The following is a 13,414-nucleotide window of genomic DNA, read 5'->3' on the forward strand; positions in this document are numbered from 1 at the left end:
AGCAGTGACAGGTCCCCTTTGCAATCCGTGACACGCTAGGTGGGACCTCTGCTTCGGATGGGGGCAGAAACTAGGCAATGTCTACAGGGACTAGGATGGAGAAAGAATACTGGGTTCTTTCTGAATACTGAATCATTCCTGAGGTAAAGAAGAACTTAAATTGTTGTTCATCTCTAAAGGAGAGAGCACTTTTCTATCTTTCCCCAAAATTCAGTCCATAACTGTACGATAGCTATTGTACTAAATGTTTGCTTTTTCGTTATTGTTACAATGGCTCTGTACTCATCTGAGAGCAAATAGAAAACAAACCCCTTTGTGCCTTAAGGCATCCATGTGTAAGAATGCTATTTAAAATGAAAAACAAATGGCAAAGCCCAGAGCAGAGTCAGGGGAAGAGCCAAGTCTGGGGGACACTGACCTGCTTGGTGGAATTGGGGGCCGGGGTCCTGATCGAGAGAGTGGTTCAGTGCAGATCGCTGAGGCGAAGCCCAGGGGGAGACACCGTTGATTCGAGAATCAGATTCAGGCTGGAATAATCACATTCAGAGGTTAGGACAGACAAAGGATCCAGATAATTAGTAAGAAAACCATTTCTGTTTCTAACGTCCCCTCCCCCTACCATGGATAATTAAATCATGCAGAGTTCTTTACCCTCAGACATTTTCAAATACATTTTAGCATCAGTTGGATGAAATCACTAGAACTTCATCTGAGCAACAAGTGGTCCCTCCCTTTCAGTCTGGGCACACCGGAAGAACTCACTTGGTTATGTTGCAAGATTCATGAAACAATGTCAGTTTCGTCCCTCAGTTGTTCTTTTTATTATTTTTAAGCTAACCAAGTGAATTTAGAAACATATTTCATTCATCTTGAAAAAATTAGCACTGCTTGGCATACAGTAAATTAATCCAATTTCAAAATCAGCACCTTTTAAATTTAAATCGATATTTAAAGATAATGTTGGAGGGTGGTCAGGAGCCTGATTTGGGATTCAGATGCTTGACTTCAATTCAAACTATGTCACTCAGAAGCTGTGTGATTCAGAGCAAATTTTTAACCTTTTGTGCCTCTGATTCTTTATTTGTAAACTGGGGATGGTAATAACAGGGCCTGTGATGGACGTGGTGATCAATTAGTATTTCTAAAGCGATTAGAGCAGAATCTGACACCTAGCAACTACTTGGTAAATGCACTCTCCCACAAAGCTTTGAAATGATGATGGATATATTGACAAGTACATACTGAAATTAGAAAGTGTGATCCATTGTAGAGGGAATGCAGACGTTACAAAGTTTTTGATGCCAATTTTTTTCATTAAATCTATATTAGTTGAAGCCTGGTAGTTTTGCCAGTTTTTTCTTTCTGAGTTGAATTTTCTATTTCCTTCTGGCATTCATGCTAAGTCATTAAGAAGAGATAAGAGCTCTACAGTCTGGGATGTACAGAGCCATTCAGATATCAGCTATCTCTAAAAGCATTACTGTGCAATTCTGAAGGCACATGAGCCATTAGGCAGCTCTGTCTAATGGGTGGGGGTGGGGAGGGTGAGCAGAAGAGACTTTAGCTGTCCTAAGAGCATCAACAGGCTATGGCAAATCAAGTTTTTGTGTGTGGTTGCCTTCCGCAAGGATTCTATCTATGCACTGGGTTATTAACACTAACACTTCATATTCTAAATAAGAGCTTTCAAGAGAAAATTCATCCCTTACATAGTCTCCATTCAAAACCTTCAGGTTTGCAATACTAACAATGTAACTTTTCTAGTGCATGTGACTGGTACTGAGGCAAAAGCCAGACATTCTGGAGGACTTAAAGAGCCAGGCCTTGATCATTCTCGGGGGACCATTTCCTTCTGATGATGCACAGTTTGGAGGCCCCAAAGCAAGCCGTCCTTAGAACAGGTTCACATAAGTTTAGAAACAGCGACCGACATACACAAAAGTATATGGACAAAATATAGGGTGTAATCTGTGGCCTATTGTGTAGGCAATGCCGAAATCACAGTTTTGAAATGATTCCGACACATTAAAAGATGCTGACAACAATTGCAAAAAAAACCCAAAAACAAACAAACAAACAAACAAACAAAAAACCAAAAAAACCCCAGTTTTCTAAAATTTGAGAAAATCACTAGAGAGAACGTTGTTTCTGCCTTTGATTCAGTAAATCATTTCTGGAGAGGGGCATTCCTATTCACTGCCAAGTGGCCCCACACTGCAAAGGCCGAAGAAAAAGGCAAAAGATGACATAAATGTTGATGTCAGGGATTCTTCCAAGGAAAGAAGTTCCAGGTCCATTTGTTGAGATTCTACACAATATGCACCTGCCGTAAAGGCATCTTCATTATCAGTTCTGTAACATGACCCTTATTCTTTATCTGTTAGATGTAATCAAGTACTTAATTCTCTAAAGTGTGTTGTGTCTTTATATATGATACCATCTTGTTATATATCATATTATGGCCGTTAAGGCTGCGGGCACCAAAAAGGCAGAAATTTTTATATTCCGAAGAACAGTGTTTTTCAAAATTGCAGGCTACTACCCATTGATGAGTTATAAAATGAATTTGGTAGGTCCTGACCAACAATAAGAAAGAACGGAAGTAAAAAACAAGGGAGGGAGGAAGGGAGTAACCGAGGAAGAGAGAAAGGAAAGAAGGAAGAAAGGAAGGAAGGAAAAAAAAAGAGTATTTCTTTATAATAGCAATTATTATTTTGTATTCATCATACATGGATGTATTCATCATAATGTAAATTATATTTCTTGTTGTCAAGATATTTTGCATGCGACTGCCACAAAACATGCCCTCGTGTTAAGAAATAACAGTAGCAAGTTAATAAACATCTATGACTTAATTTCCTAAAAATAGTTCTTTGGAAGAAAGGCTTTCCAATGAAGACTTCAGGTCAAGTCCAGTCCCTTAATCTTCACAGGTTCTTCTCATATTTAATTTATCCAGATGTATTTTATATGGTCTTTTCCCCTAAACTATTCCGAGCTGAGGTAGATTTCAGTGTTAAAGAAGAATGAGAAATTCCATCTTGAGCTGGGCAAACACATTTTTTCATGCCAGTGAGGATTTAATGCTTACATTTGGAGAGGGATTTCTAAGCCAGTCTAAATTAATTATGGAGATGAGAAATCGAAAGCAAACCTTTCTCTTCACACTGGGACCAAGCCCCTGGGAGACGGGACTGGGACAAGTCGCGTGGGGAAGGGCGACACTGAGTTCTGTCCACTCTACCTGTTCCAGCAGCTGTCGAAGTCGGTGGAGCTGAGACTCCAGCTGCTTATTGTGGTCCTCTAAAATCTGCATCCTAGCCTCCAGCCTCCCTTTGTGCTGCCTGAGGAGTTTTGCTTCTGCTATAAGTTCTGAATCCTCAGACGTGTGATGAGGAGATACAACAGAGTCTGGAGGTGAACCGACGGGGAGTCCCCTTCTCAGGTGCTGGTCCTTTAGCTGCTCATATTCCACCTGCAAATTTCTAACACAGATGAAGAAAAACTGGAATTACTATCGTGTACATCATCCTCTACCTCAAATTGTCTATGAGCTACAGATTTAGCTCATGCTACTTATGTCCTACTAGGTAAGAACATTTCTTAACAGCAAGCATGAATAAAATGGTAGTTTTAAGCAACTGTTCTAAAAGACATCATCTCTGAAGCTGCAAATGCAGCTGTAATCTAAAGCCAGCAGCCCGGCTTGGTAATGTCCTCTTAAACGTTGACTCCACCATGAATTCTTGGACAACTGTTTGAAAAGAGAGTGAGTAGGAGACATGTTGAAGATATTATTAAAGAATTTCCCATCCCAGGTTTCCCAAGATGACACCTCTTCTTCTCTCAGGTCTAGCACACCTCTGTTCTTCCTCCAAGTCGGCGATGATCCGCTCCAGTTCTCCACGTTCTTCCCTTTCCACCGACTTCAGGATCTGAGCTGGACTCTGGGGCTGGCTCACTGGGGACTCGCCTCCGAGTGTCTGGCAGTACTGCTGGATGAGGGCGTGCTCGTCCTCCCTACGGAGATAAACACAGAGGCTCACATTTGGCATGAAATAGAAACAATGATCAGGATGGCTGCTGGGTCAAGTCTGCCTTAAAGCTCAATGTCTCCATGACCTCTCGTTAAAACTCTAAGAAGATGTTTATCTAATAGGATATGCGCACTGCACATTCCGACATTTCATGCTTTGCCTTAGTCTAACGTGTATATCTCAGAAACCTCAGAACAGACATTTTACTCAGTAGAGGCTGTAAAATAAAGTATAATGCATCAACAGTTAATGTAAAAGTTATTATAGGCAAAATCGATAATGAATGCCAAAAGAGTAGATTAAAAGACTCTTAATTAAAAATAAACTGCTATAGACCAAAAGTCTGTTTCTCCCCGAAATTCATTTGTTGATCCCTAATCCCCAATGTGATGGTACAGTTGCCTCTCCATATCCATGGTTTTCGTATCCACAGATTCAACAAACAACAGATGGAAAATATTAAAAAAAAAAAAAAAATCACAGAAAGATCTGAAAAGCAAAACTTAAATTTTTCATGTGCCGAGCACTACAATGAATTCATTCGAACGAAGTGATGTGCAGAAATATCCTGCTGTCGCCTACAATGCAAATATAGGTTATACGCAAATACTATGCCATTTCATACAAGGTCTTGAGCATCTGTGAACTGTGGTATCTGAGAGGGGTCCTGGATTCAACCTCCTGAGGATACCAAGGGATTGTATTTGGAGGTGGGGTCTTTGGGAGGTGATTAGGTCATAAGGGTGGAGCCCTTACAAATGGGATTAGTGCCTTCATTAGGGCCTGAAGAGACCAGCATTCTCCCAGTACACTGTGTCCTTAAGGACACAGCAAAAAGGCAGCCATCTACAAACCAGGAAGCATGCTCTCAGCAGACACTGTATGTACTGGTGCCTTGATCTTAGACCTTCCAGCCGGCCATTGTGGGAAATAAATATTTGTGGTTTAGAAGCCACATGGTTTATGGCATTTTGTTATAGAAGCCCAAGTGGATTAAGACATAAGCTGATCTCACTGTTTCAGGTATTTGGTTGAATGCCATTTTGCAATGCTTTTGTTTTGTGACCTATAGATAAGAGAATATAATCTTCATATTCTTTTATTTAAATAACTCAGCACGAATTATAATGACAGATTTTTAAAGAATATATAGATATTTTACTTGACATTATCAGTGTGTCATTCTTTGTTAAAACAGGAAACTATATATAATTCACTTGGGTTCCTACTTTTCTAACTACTTGACTAATAAACTAGACATATCGATAATGTGGTTGAATCTAATGACCGACAGAAACAGAAGCATAACAAAGTAGACAAAGCTGATAACATTTATGAGCAGAAAGTGGTTACCAGCAGGCCTGGAATCCCTTCCCTTCCCTTGTGAGGAGAGCCAATCAGATCTCCTCATAAATGTGCAAACAACAGACCTCCTGGCTAATGCTAGCAGGAAAGTCCTGCCACAGAATACCTTTAGCAGATCGCACCCGGTCTGTTTTGAAGGCTTTTGGTAAACAAATCCTGAAATCGATGGCTTTACAGGATAGGGCTTCAGAAAAACATCAATGAAACAAATATACACACAGATGGGTCAAAATTAGATTGGAGATGCATTCTGTTGTCAGCATTTAAATAGATCCATTTCTTTTGGGAAACTGATGGGCTGTAACATATTATTATAATTATCATCATCACCACTATCATTATATTCTTTCATTAAGGTATCTTGGAAGGGAATTAAGGCAGTTTCTACAAAAAGTCATTTATATATAACCTATAATTTTAGTTGTTGTAAGTGTTTTTCACAGATTATTAGGCTGAAAAGTTAAATATAAAAATAGATACAGTCAAGTGCTTAATTATATATAGTGAAAACCAGGAGCACACTCTTTAAATACAGACAGTACATGAGGTACCAGATTAGGGTCATTAAACATCAATAGTATGCCTGGTGCTAAAATAGAAAATGTTGCAAAAATATAGGTCTGCACCAACGAAATATCATTAGATGGAATATAATTATACTATATTTAAGTCACACATAGTAAATACTATCTTGATTACAAAATTAGTACATATCAGATGACAAAAGAACTGTGATTCATCCAATGACCTTTTGAAAGTAGACAAGGCATAAATAAAAATAATAATTTCTTTCCTTTAAAGGATTATTCTGTTCCAGGGCTTTAGACTTGCAAACAGCAGTGCCAGTGCAAACCACACCAGCCTTTCGATTTCATCCTTTCACATAAAACAGTATCATTCAAGGGCAGATAACAGATTAGTAAGATATCCTGATGGCACTGGCCTAACTGTCTCTGAGTTCCTCCTACTGAGATTTTCCCAGGACTATCCTGGGTCCTGTCTCTTTATGAGACATGGCTGCTCAATTCCTTCCTTAAAGAAAATCTGAATCCTCAAATTGTCCAGAGGCCACCAGCGTTCCTTCATGGTCAAAGCCAGCAGTGTAACAGCTGCAAATCCCTCTATAGTGTTGCTCTGTTTGCATGGGTAAGTCTCCTCAAACTCTGACTCTCTACCCCCTTAGAAAGATCTTTGTGATTACATTGGGTTCACCTAGATAATCCAGGATAATCTGCCCATTTTAAGATCCTTAGTCACACGTGAGAAGTCCCATTTGCCATGTAAAGTGACATATTCATAGATTCCAGGGATTAGAATATGGACTTCTTTTTCATGTGCCGAGCACTACAATGAATGTGGACTTCTTCTGAAGTCTATCATTCTATCTACCACAAATGCCGTCATCATCTTCTTTCCCTACAGGAGTACTTATCTATCTCTCTTCTAGCCTGTGAGATTCACGAAGATCCTACCTATATCTGTAGATCTTTACAGTATTGGGTGCATGGCAGTGGTGCTCTAGGTAAATGTTTAAAAGCAAGTTCTCTAAAAGAGAAGTAAAAAGGCTTGACTTGTGGCATTTTCAATTTTTATGGTTTAAATACATTCATCATGGCCAATTTAAGCCAATGACTTCACTGAATGCGGAATTGGGAAAAGATACACAGTTGTTACAGCTCCTGACAAGTATAGTAAGCTACTCAAGAACATATATAATAATAAAATGAAGTAAATTACAGCATGATGAATTTTGAGTATTATCTTTGTTTTTATTTTAATCTAATCTATTTAAGTGTACATAAGCTAATTTTTAATAATGGTTCTGTTTAGAATACAGTTTAACACTTCTTGAAAGTTTAACAACCAGCTCTCACAATTGGCTCCAGCACACATCATTTCACAGTAAGTATATAATAAATATTGGTTGGATGGATGAATGAGTTAATACATCTATAGATAGTATATTGAATTGTATTCAGCTGTATCTGGTCATTTATTTTTTCATATATTAGTACTCAATTTAAAAATAAAGTGTTTATTTTCATTTTTACGAGGCATGACAAACACATTTTAAAGAATTTAAATTTGGTTTTAATTACTTTAGTTTCAATTTTTATTTTGAAATTTAATTTTTTAACTATTGTTGACCTTGGTGGAAATTATGCTGAGTCAGCAGATAGTCAAATATTTAACTACTTTATATGAAATGTACAGAAGTAGGTTAAATATGAACCAAGCATCACTAATATGCTATTATCTTGATTTGGGAATTGTTCCACAGTAACGGTACATGAATAATAATAACTACTATATTATTGTAAAGTATTAACATGCTAATCTTTGAAATTGAAAATTAATATATCGCCTGAGAATATTTATTGATAAGGTTAATAAAACTATTTTAAAAATATTGATAGGGAGACATCCTATATTAGAGTACCTAAGGTATTTCAACTTGGTTCTCTCCATTGTCCTTTTTAGCATAAAACACCTAAGTACCATGTCCTACAAGTTTCCTGGCAACCTTACAGATTCCCACTAGATCCAAACCACAATGAACACCTCAGTAAGTCAAGTAACCTTGACACTACTGAAATCTTTTAGACATCATTCCGAATTTAAAAGGTTAATTTCAAGGTGGGGTGGGGGAAGAAAAAATTCCAAAAGCAAGGTGACACACAACAACGTTAGATAAAATATCTGCCTAGAAAGGTTTTTAAAAAGTTTTCTAAAGTCAATTAGGTTTTTCTTAGTTGCTAATAAAATCAAATATTGGCAGAAGAGTTAACACTATTCAGTGAGGTGTGGATGGCACACGTCCAAGTATGTGTGGGTCATAGACATTAAATGGCAGGGATTATGGAGCAGAAGGAAAAGGATTTTACAGAAGGGCAAATAGACTATGAATTACATTTGTTAAATTAACAAGAAATATCAGACAAATGGAGTGAACATCTATACTGTATTTATAAATAAAACAATCTGATTTTCCTGAAGCAGATTAGATGCCAAAAGCAGGGTTTTTTTCATTAACTTATAGAAATTAAATAAACATATCCAGTTTATACTGCCATGGCTTCAAAAGCATAAAATCTATGTAGGCATTTTTGCAACCATGCCTATCAATTTTGGTTTGGATCAAAATCCAGAGCCACAATCAGTGAAAGTTATCCCTGATAGCTGTAATAAAAACCTAGCCTTCCCAGGCACCACCAAATTCATGATTTACTTACACACTTCCTGTGGTCGAGCTGCTATCAGTGAGGAAAGACCCATTAGTCCTTTCCATCTGGGCCAGTCTGAAAGATGGAAATAAGGAGGTTACATAATGTGACCACATGAGGCACAGTCAACTGGATGCTCATCCTCAGTCATCCTTAAACTGTAATAATTCTCACAAGATACAGAAAGGTCCAAATCACCTAACAAAATTGTGACATTAAAACAATATTGAATGTTGAGTTACATTTCTATCACCACTGCCTTAAGGTCTGTGGGCCTTTATCTTACACCATGTTATACTGCCTCCTAATTAACCTTGCCTCCTAATAGATTTCCCAGACCCTCGTGTTGGTCTTCATTCTCACACAAACATCTATGTTCCTCTCATGTTTAAATACTCTCCATGACTCCCTATTACATGAGGACATAAACCAAGTCCTTAGCAAGAGAGCCCTTCATTATCATACTTGAGCTCTGTCCCTCCACAGCTCATCCTTGACCTTCTCCCTACCTGCAGTTCTTCAAACAAGCCATATTCTTTCCTAGCTCAATGCTTTTGAGTATGTTCTTCCATTATTCCAAGCCTACATTTTCTCAGAAGTTCTATTTGGCGAAGACCCAGCTCAAATGTTGCTATTTTTATGATGCTTGAACTAACCTTTTTAAGCACAGCTAGTTACTAGCACCACAGACACCTAATATACACTTCTTTTCTGAAGTTTCTATGTAGCATCAGAACCAGCATTATACTCTATATTTTGGGGGACTCTAAATTAAACACCTGTAATAAAACATTGGCATACATTTAATTACAAATTACATATTGTACATATTGTAACTCATATGTGCATCATCTCCTAAGAACACTTTCAATCCTTACTTTCATTCAATGAAACAGGATTATACTGCCTATGTCCTGTTTGGATTCTCATGAGCTCACTAATCACATGCTATTTAGTTACTCTTTACACTCTTTATAGAATGTGTAGCAGGTGTTTGATAAAGTGCAAATTATGACATGGAAAGATGAGAGAGCCCAGATTCCAAATATAATGGAATCACGACTCCTGCAAAATGGCATCCCTTCAGTCAAGGCAAATTAATGGTATTGGATTAATGGCAGGGCAGCTGAGGGCTCCTATCAGAGCTTCTTACCGTGTGGCATACTGTTCTATTCTTGAATGGGTATCGTCATGAAACAGCTGAGGAGACTGTGAAGGGCTATAAGGGAAAACAAACAAACAAACAGTTTTATACCCACATATTGATAGACGTTCCTATTAAAAATGTTAGCTTAGTTAAATAATGAATTTGCCATGCAAAGAAACCGCTAGGATTGTTCCCCGGGAGAAAGATTATTATTTTAGTACAAGAGTTTAGTAATTATCCCCATGCTAATAAAACCGATCAGAACAGCCTCTTCTGCATATGGAGCTATAAATACTCACTCATAGTGCTCTGGCCACATACTGATGAGTGTGATAGGACTGCAGAGAGGGGAGAGGGAAACAAAAGTCACAGAACACTTTATTGCAAGTCAAGACAAAAGCAGTCGGGGTTGCGGGGTGGGGGTGGGTGATGCTGGGGGACCATTCTCAATTGTCTTTCTCTGCTATCTTAGGTTGCAATGAGGTCTACCATGGGGAAATCAAAAGTAACAGAAATCATTGTTTATTCTTGAGAAGATGCTGATATTCAAATGCCTGCAGAGGCCTTTTCACAGATGTTACAAGATTATTTGTTGCAGGACAGTAAACACATTTTGAAATAGTCTTATTGAAAAAAGAAATAGAATGCTCCAAAAGAGTTCAAAATTATGGGAAAAAATTAAAGATAATATTCCATAATATACTAAGGGGAGATGCAATCATATTTTTGTTTTTTCCTAGAGAAGAAAGGTAAACCTGCTCAGAAAGGTAAAGTTAAATATCAAAGGCTATATTATGTCTTAATGGCAAAGCTGCAATAAAATGAGACTTTTTTGATTCTTTATCCAAATCCTTACTTTCATTCAATGAAACGGGATTATACATTCTTTAAATGTAAACACTACAGTCTAGGCATACGGATCTCAACCTTATAGATAAACATCAAAAAAAAGATGCAACCTAGATATCTCTCCTGACCAAAAATTCCACATTATTAATAAAACTGAAAGCAACTTTTCTCGATCATGATACATTTTCTTCAAACAAAATTTTATCCACAAGTTCTATCTATGAAACTGATAAATTCATTCTGCTTGAACCAGGGTTTGGGTCTGGAGCTTAATCATTCAGTATTGTTCCTGGCCCTGAGGGTACCTTCCAAAATCACAACACTGCCTAGAAATCCCCATGTCTCCATGAAATATTTTTTGAAAACAACTGATACTAATAAAAGCTAGCTCAAAACTTAACCTTTTTGTTTGGGGGGGGGCAGGGAATGGGTAAAGGGAGGTACCAATGAATGTGGAAATTTAAAAGTCTAAAGAAAATTAGTTCTCTAATTAAATAAGGTCTCCTACAAAAGCTAATGCTGACTGAAACAAAGAAGGAAAGTTTAAATTGTTTTAGTACTACTTGTTTTCCTATTTCTATTATACATAAATATGTTAGAAAAAATTAATGATCTCATTATCTCCTACTGGAGGCACAAGCTGATGTCTGAACAGCAAAGTCTAATAACAGCTGAAAGGTCATTTTATTGGGATAAAAAACTAAGACCCTCTGGATCTACTTACAAAAACAGGCATTTATCCAATCTGTTTGTTAGAACATAACATAAACAGACTCAATTATCCTTGCAGAAAATAGATAAAACAACAATGAAACAACAGTATTATTAAATCGTCTTTTTACATCACTACTTTTCATTAACTCTGAAATATAAATGTAAATGTCAGGTGAATGATTTACTATACACATTCCAAAAAATTTAACTGCTTGAGAGATCTTTTCTAAAATTCGAATGTATCACATTTGCCGTGACCTTTAAACACAAGAAAAAAAAGTTTATATATGTATGTGTGTGTATATGTGTGTATGTGTGTGTGTGTGTGTGTATATATATTGAAGTTGGAAAGCTTTGCAAAACTGTCCAAATGGTTCTTGCAAAGTTCATTCAGCTAGCACAAAAGCGATTCATTGAACTAAGATAAGAATGGCAGAGGCAGAAAGCTGAACTGAAGAGTTCCTCAAAAGAACTGTTTTTATATGTGGAAAAAATTTCTAAGAAATAAAGATTTAAAAAGTAAACTTAAGACTTCATTGGCTTCAAAATATTTTGATTTATAGAGGGAAAAAAAACCCTTAAGTGATAAGCTTTCTCATTTAATCCTGGAAAAAAACGACAACAAGGCAATATTCTCACTGCATAGTTAGATTTTGTGATTAAAGGGGGTTAAAAATAAGATTAGACTTCATAATGCAGCCTATCCTTGCCTTCCAGAGTGGTGGCTGAACAGGGTGTTGGTTAATACACGCTAATATGCAAGGAATCAGACTCTACTAAATGTACTTAATATTATATGAAATATAACCCAGACTTTCTTTGAAAAACATAGTGACTCCTTTAGTGCTTTAAGTCCTGATCAGACTGTTCCTTAGGCTTCTAGTCCTTGGCCTTCTTAAATTTAGAGCTGCAAGTGGGGTCCCATTGTGCTCTAAATAAACTTTCAATGTCTCCCTGCTGCTCTCAGGAAAAACTCCAAACACCTTGGCATGGCTTAGAAGGCCCTTCATTATCTCGTTCCTGCTTCTCTCTCCACTCTCATTTCTTGCCATTATTCCCAGTTTCCCATCTCAGTTTCCAAAACAATCTCGACTCCAAGCCTTTGAAAATGGCTCCCTTTTGTCCTTCCACAACAAATACTGAATGTTTGGCTCTATTAATCTTTCAGGTCTCAGTTTAGTGGTCACTTCCTCCCAGTTCAGTGCTCCCATGACCATAATTATACTTACTATGAGTTGGTGCTTGCTGGAGTAAAAACTCAAAAAAATCAAAACAAAACAAAACAAAAACATGCCACACATCTATTCCACTGCAGCCAACATCAGGGAGAAGTGTCTACATTCATTCTTTAATCCTTAGGAAAACATATCTACCTTTTTAGCCAAAAATAATCTCTAACATTTCTCAAACTACTTTTGCCACTGTTTTAGCTTGTTTCTCAGGTTTATTTTCAATGGTTAACTCTTTAATCGAACTCAACTCATTTATATTGATATATTTTTTGAAAAAAAAAAATATTGCAAAGTTATAAAATTAATTGGATAAACGTAGGCATGAGTTTACCTCCTTTTAGTAATATTCATTTTTCCCATAAATCCCCTCCATGCATACAAGTATAATTATTGGACAGGGGATAAGACATTACACTTTGCAGGGATAAAAGAGGAAGAAGCAAAAGAAAGTCTAATCAGCTTCATAAACAACTTCAACACATTTACCACTTCACTGGTTTTTCTGCAATGTTTTCCTCCCACAAATAGAAGAATAAACGAACTCAAACTTTTTACTACCCACTCACATAAACTGTTACACCAGAAGATTAAGTGGCTCTGTACTAGCAAGGACTTAGCAGAAAAATGAACTATATACCAAGTCTAAGAACATGTTTTAGGATTAAAAAAAGAAGAAAACCTGCCCACTCTATCCAGTAGTTCATAAATCTTTTTTCAAAATACCTCTTGTGACATCTGATTTAATGTTATATACTTGTTTTCTTCCTCCTGTTTTTCTCTCACTAAAAATGCTGATAAATTCATGTGAGATGAAATGAAGCATTTCAGAGTTACAGCCAAAAATCA

General features: G+C 37.0%; 1 protein-coding gene across 1 annotated transcript in view; it reads right to left on the reverse strand.

Annotated features, from left to right (window-relative positions):
* UTRN (utrophin) overlaps positions 1–13,414 on the reverse strand; it is a 472,032-nt gene that overhangs the window by 11,488 nt on the left and 447,130 nt on the right. The window contains exons 66-71 of the mRNA XM_023528331.1: positions 10,073–10,111; positions 9,780–9,845; positions 8,636–8,701; positions 3,862–4,020; positions 3,245–3,485; positions 419–527 (exon numbers count right to left, since the gene is read on the reverse strand). Of these exons, the coding sequence (XP_023384099.1) occupies positions 419–527; positions 3,245–3,485; positions 3,862–4,020; positions 8,636–8,701; positions 9,780–9,845; positions 10,073–10,111 (680 nt within the window). The remainder of the gene's footprint in view (positions 1–418; positions 528–3,244; positions 3,486–3,861; positions 4,021–8,635; positions 8,702–9,779; positions 9,846–10,072; positions 10,112–13,414) is intronic.

This window comes from Pteropus vampyrus, unplaced genomic scaffold (assembly GCF_000151845.1).
Source record: "Pteropus vampyrus isolate Shadow unplaced genomic scaffold, Pvam_2.0 Scaffold24, whole genome shotgun sequence".
In the NCBI taxonomy this organism is placed as follows: Eukaryota; Metazoa; Chordata; class Mammalia; order Chiroptera; family Pteropodidae; genus Pteropus; species Pteropus vampyrus.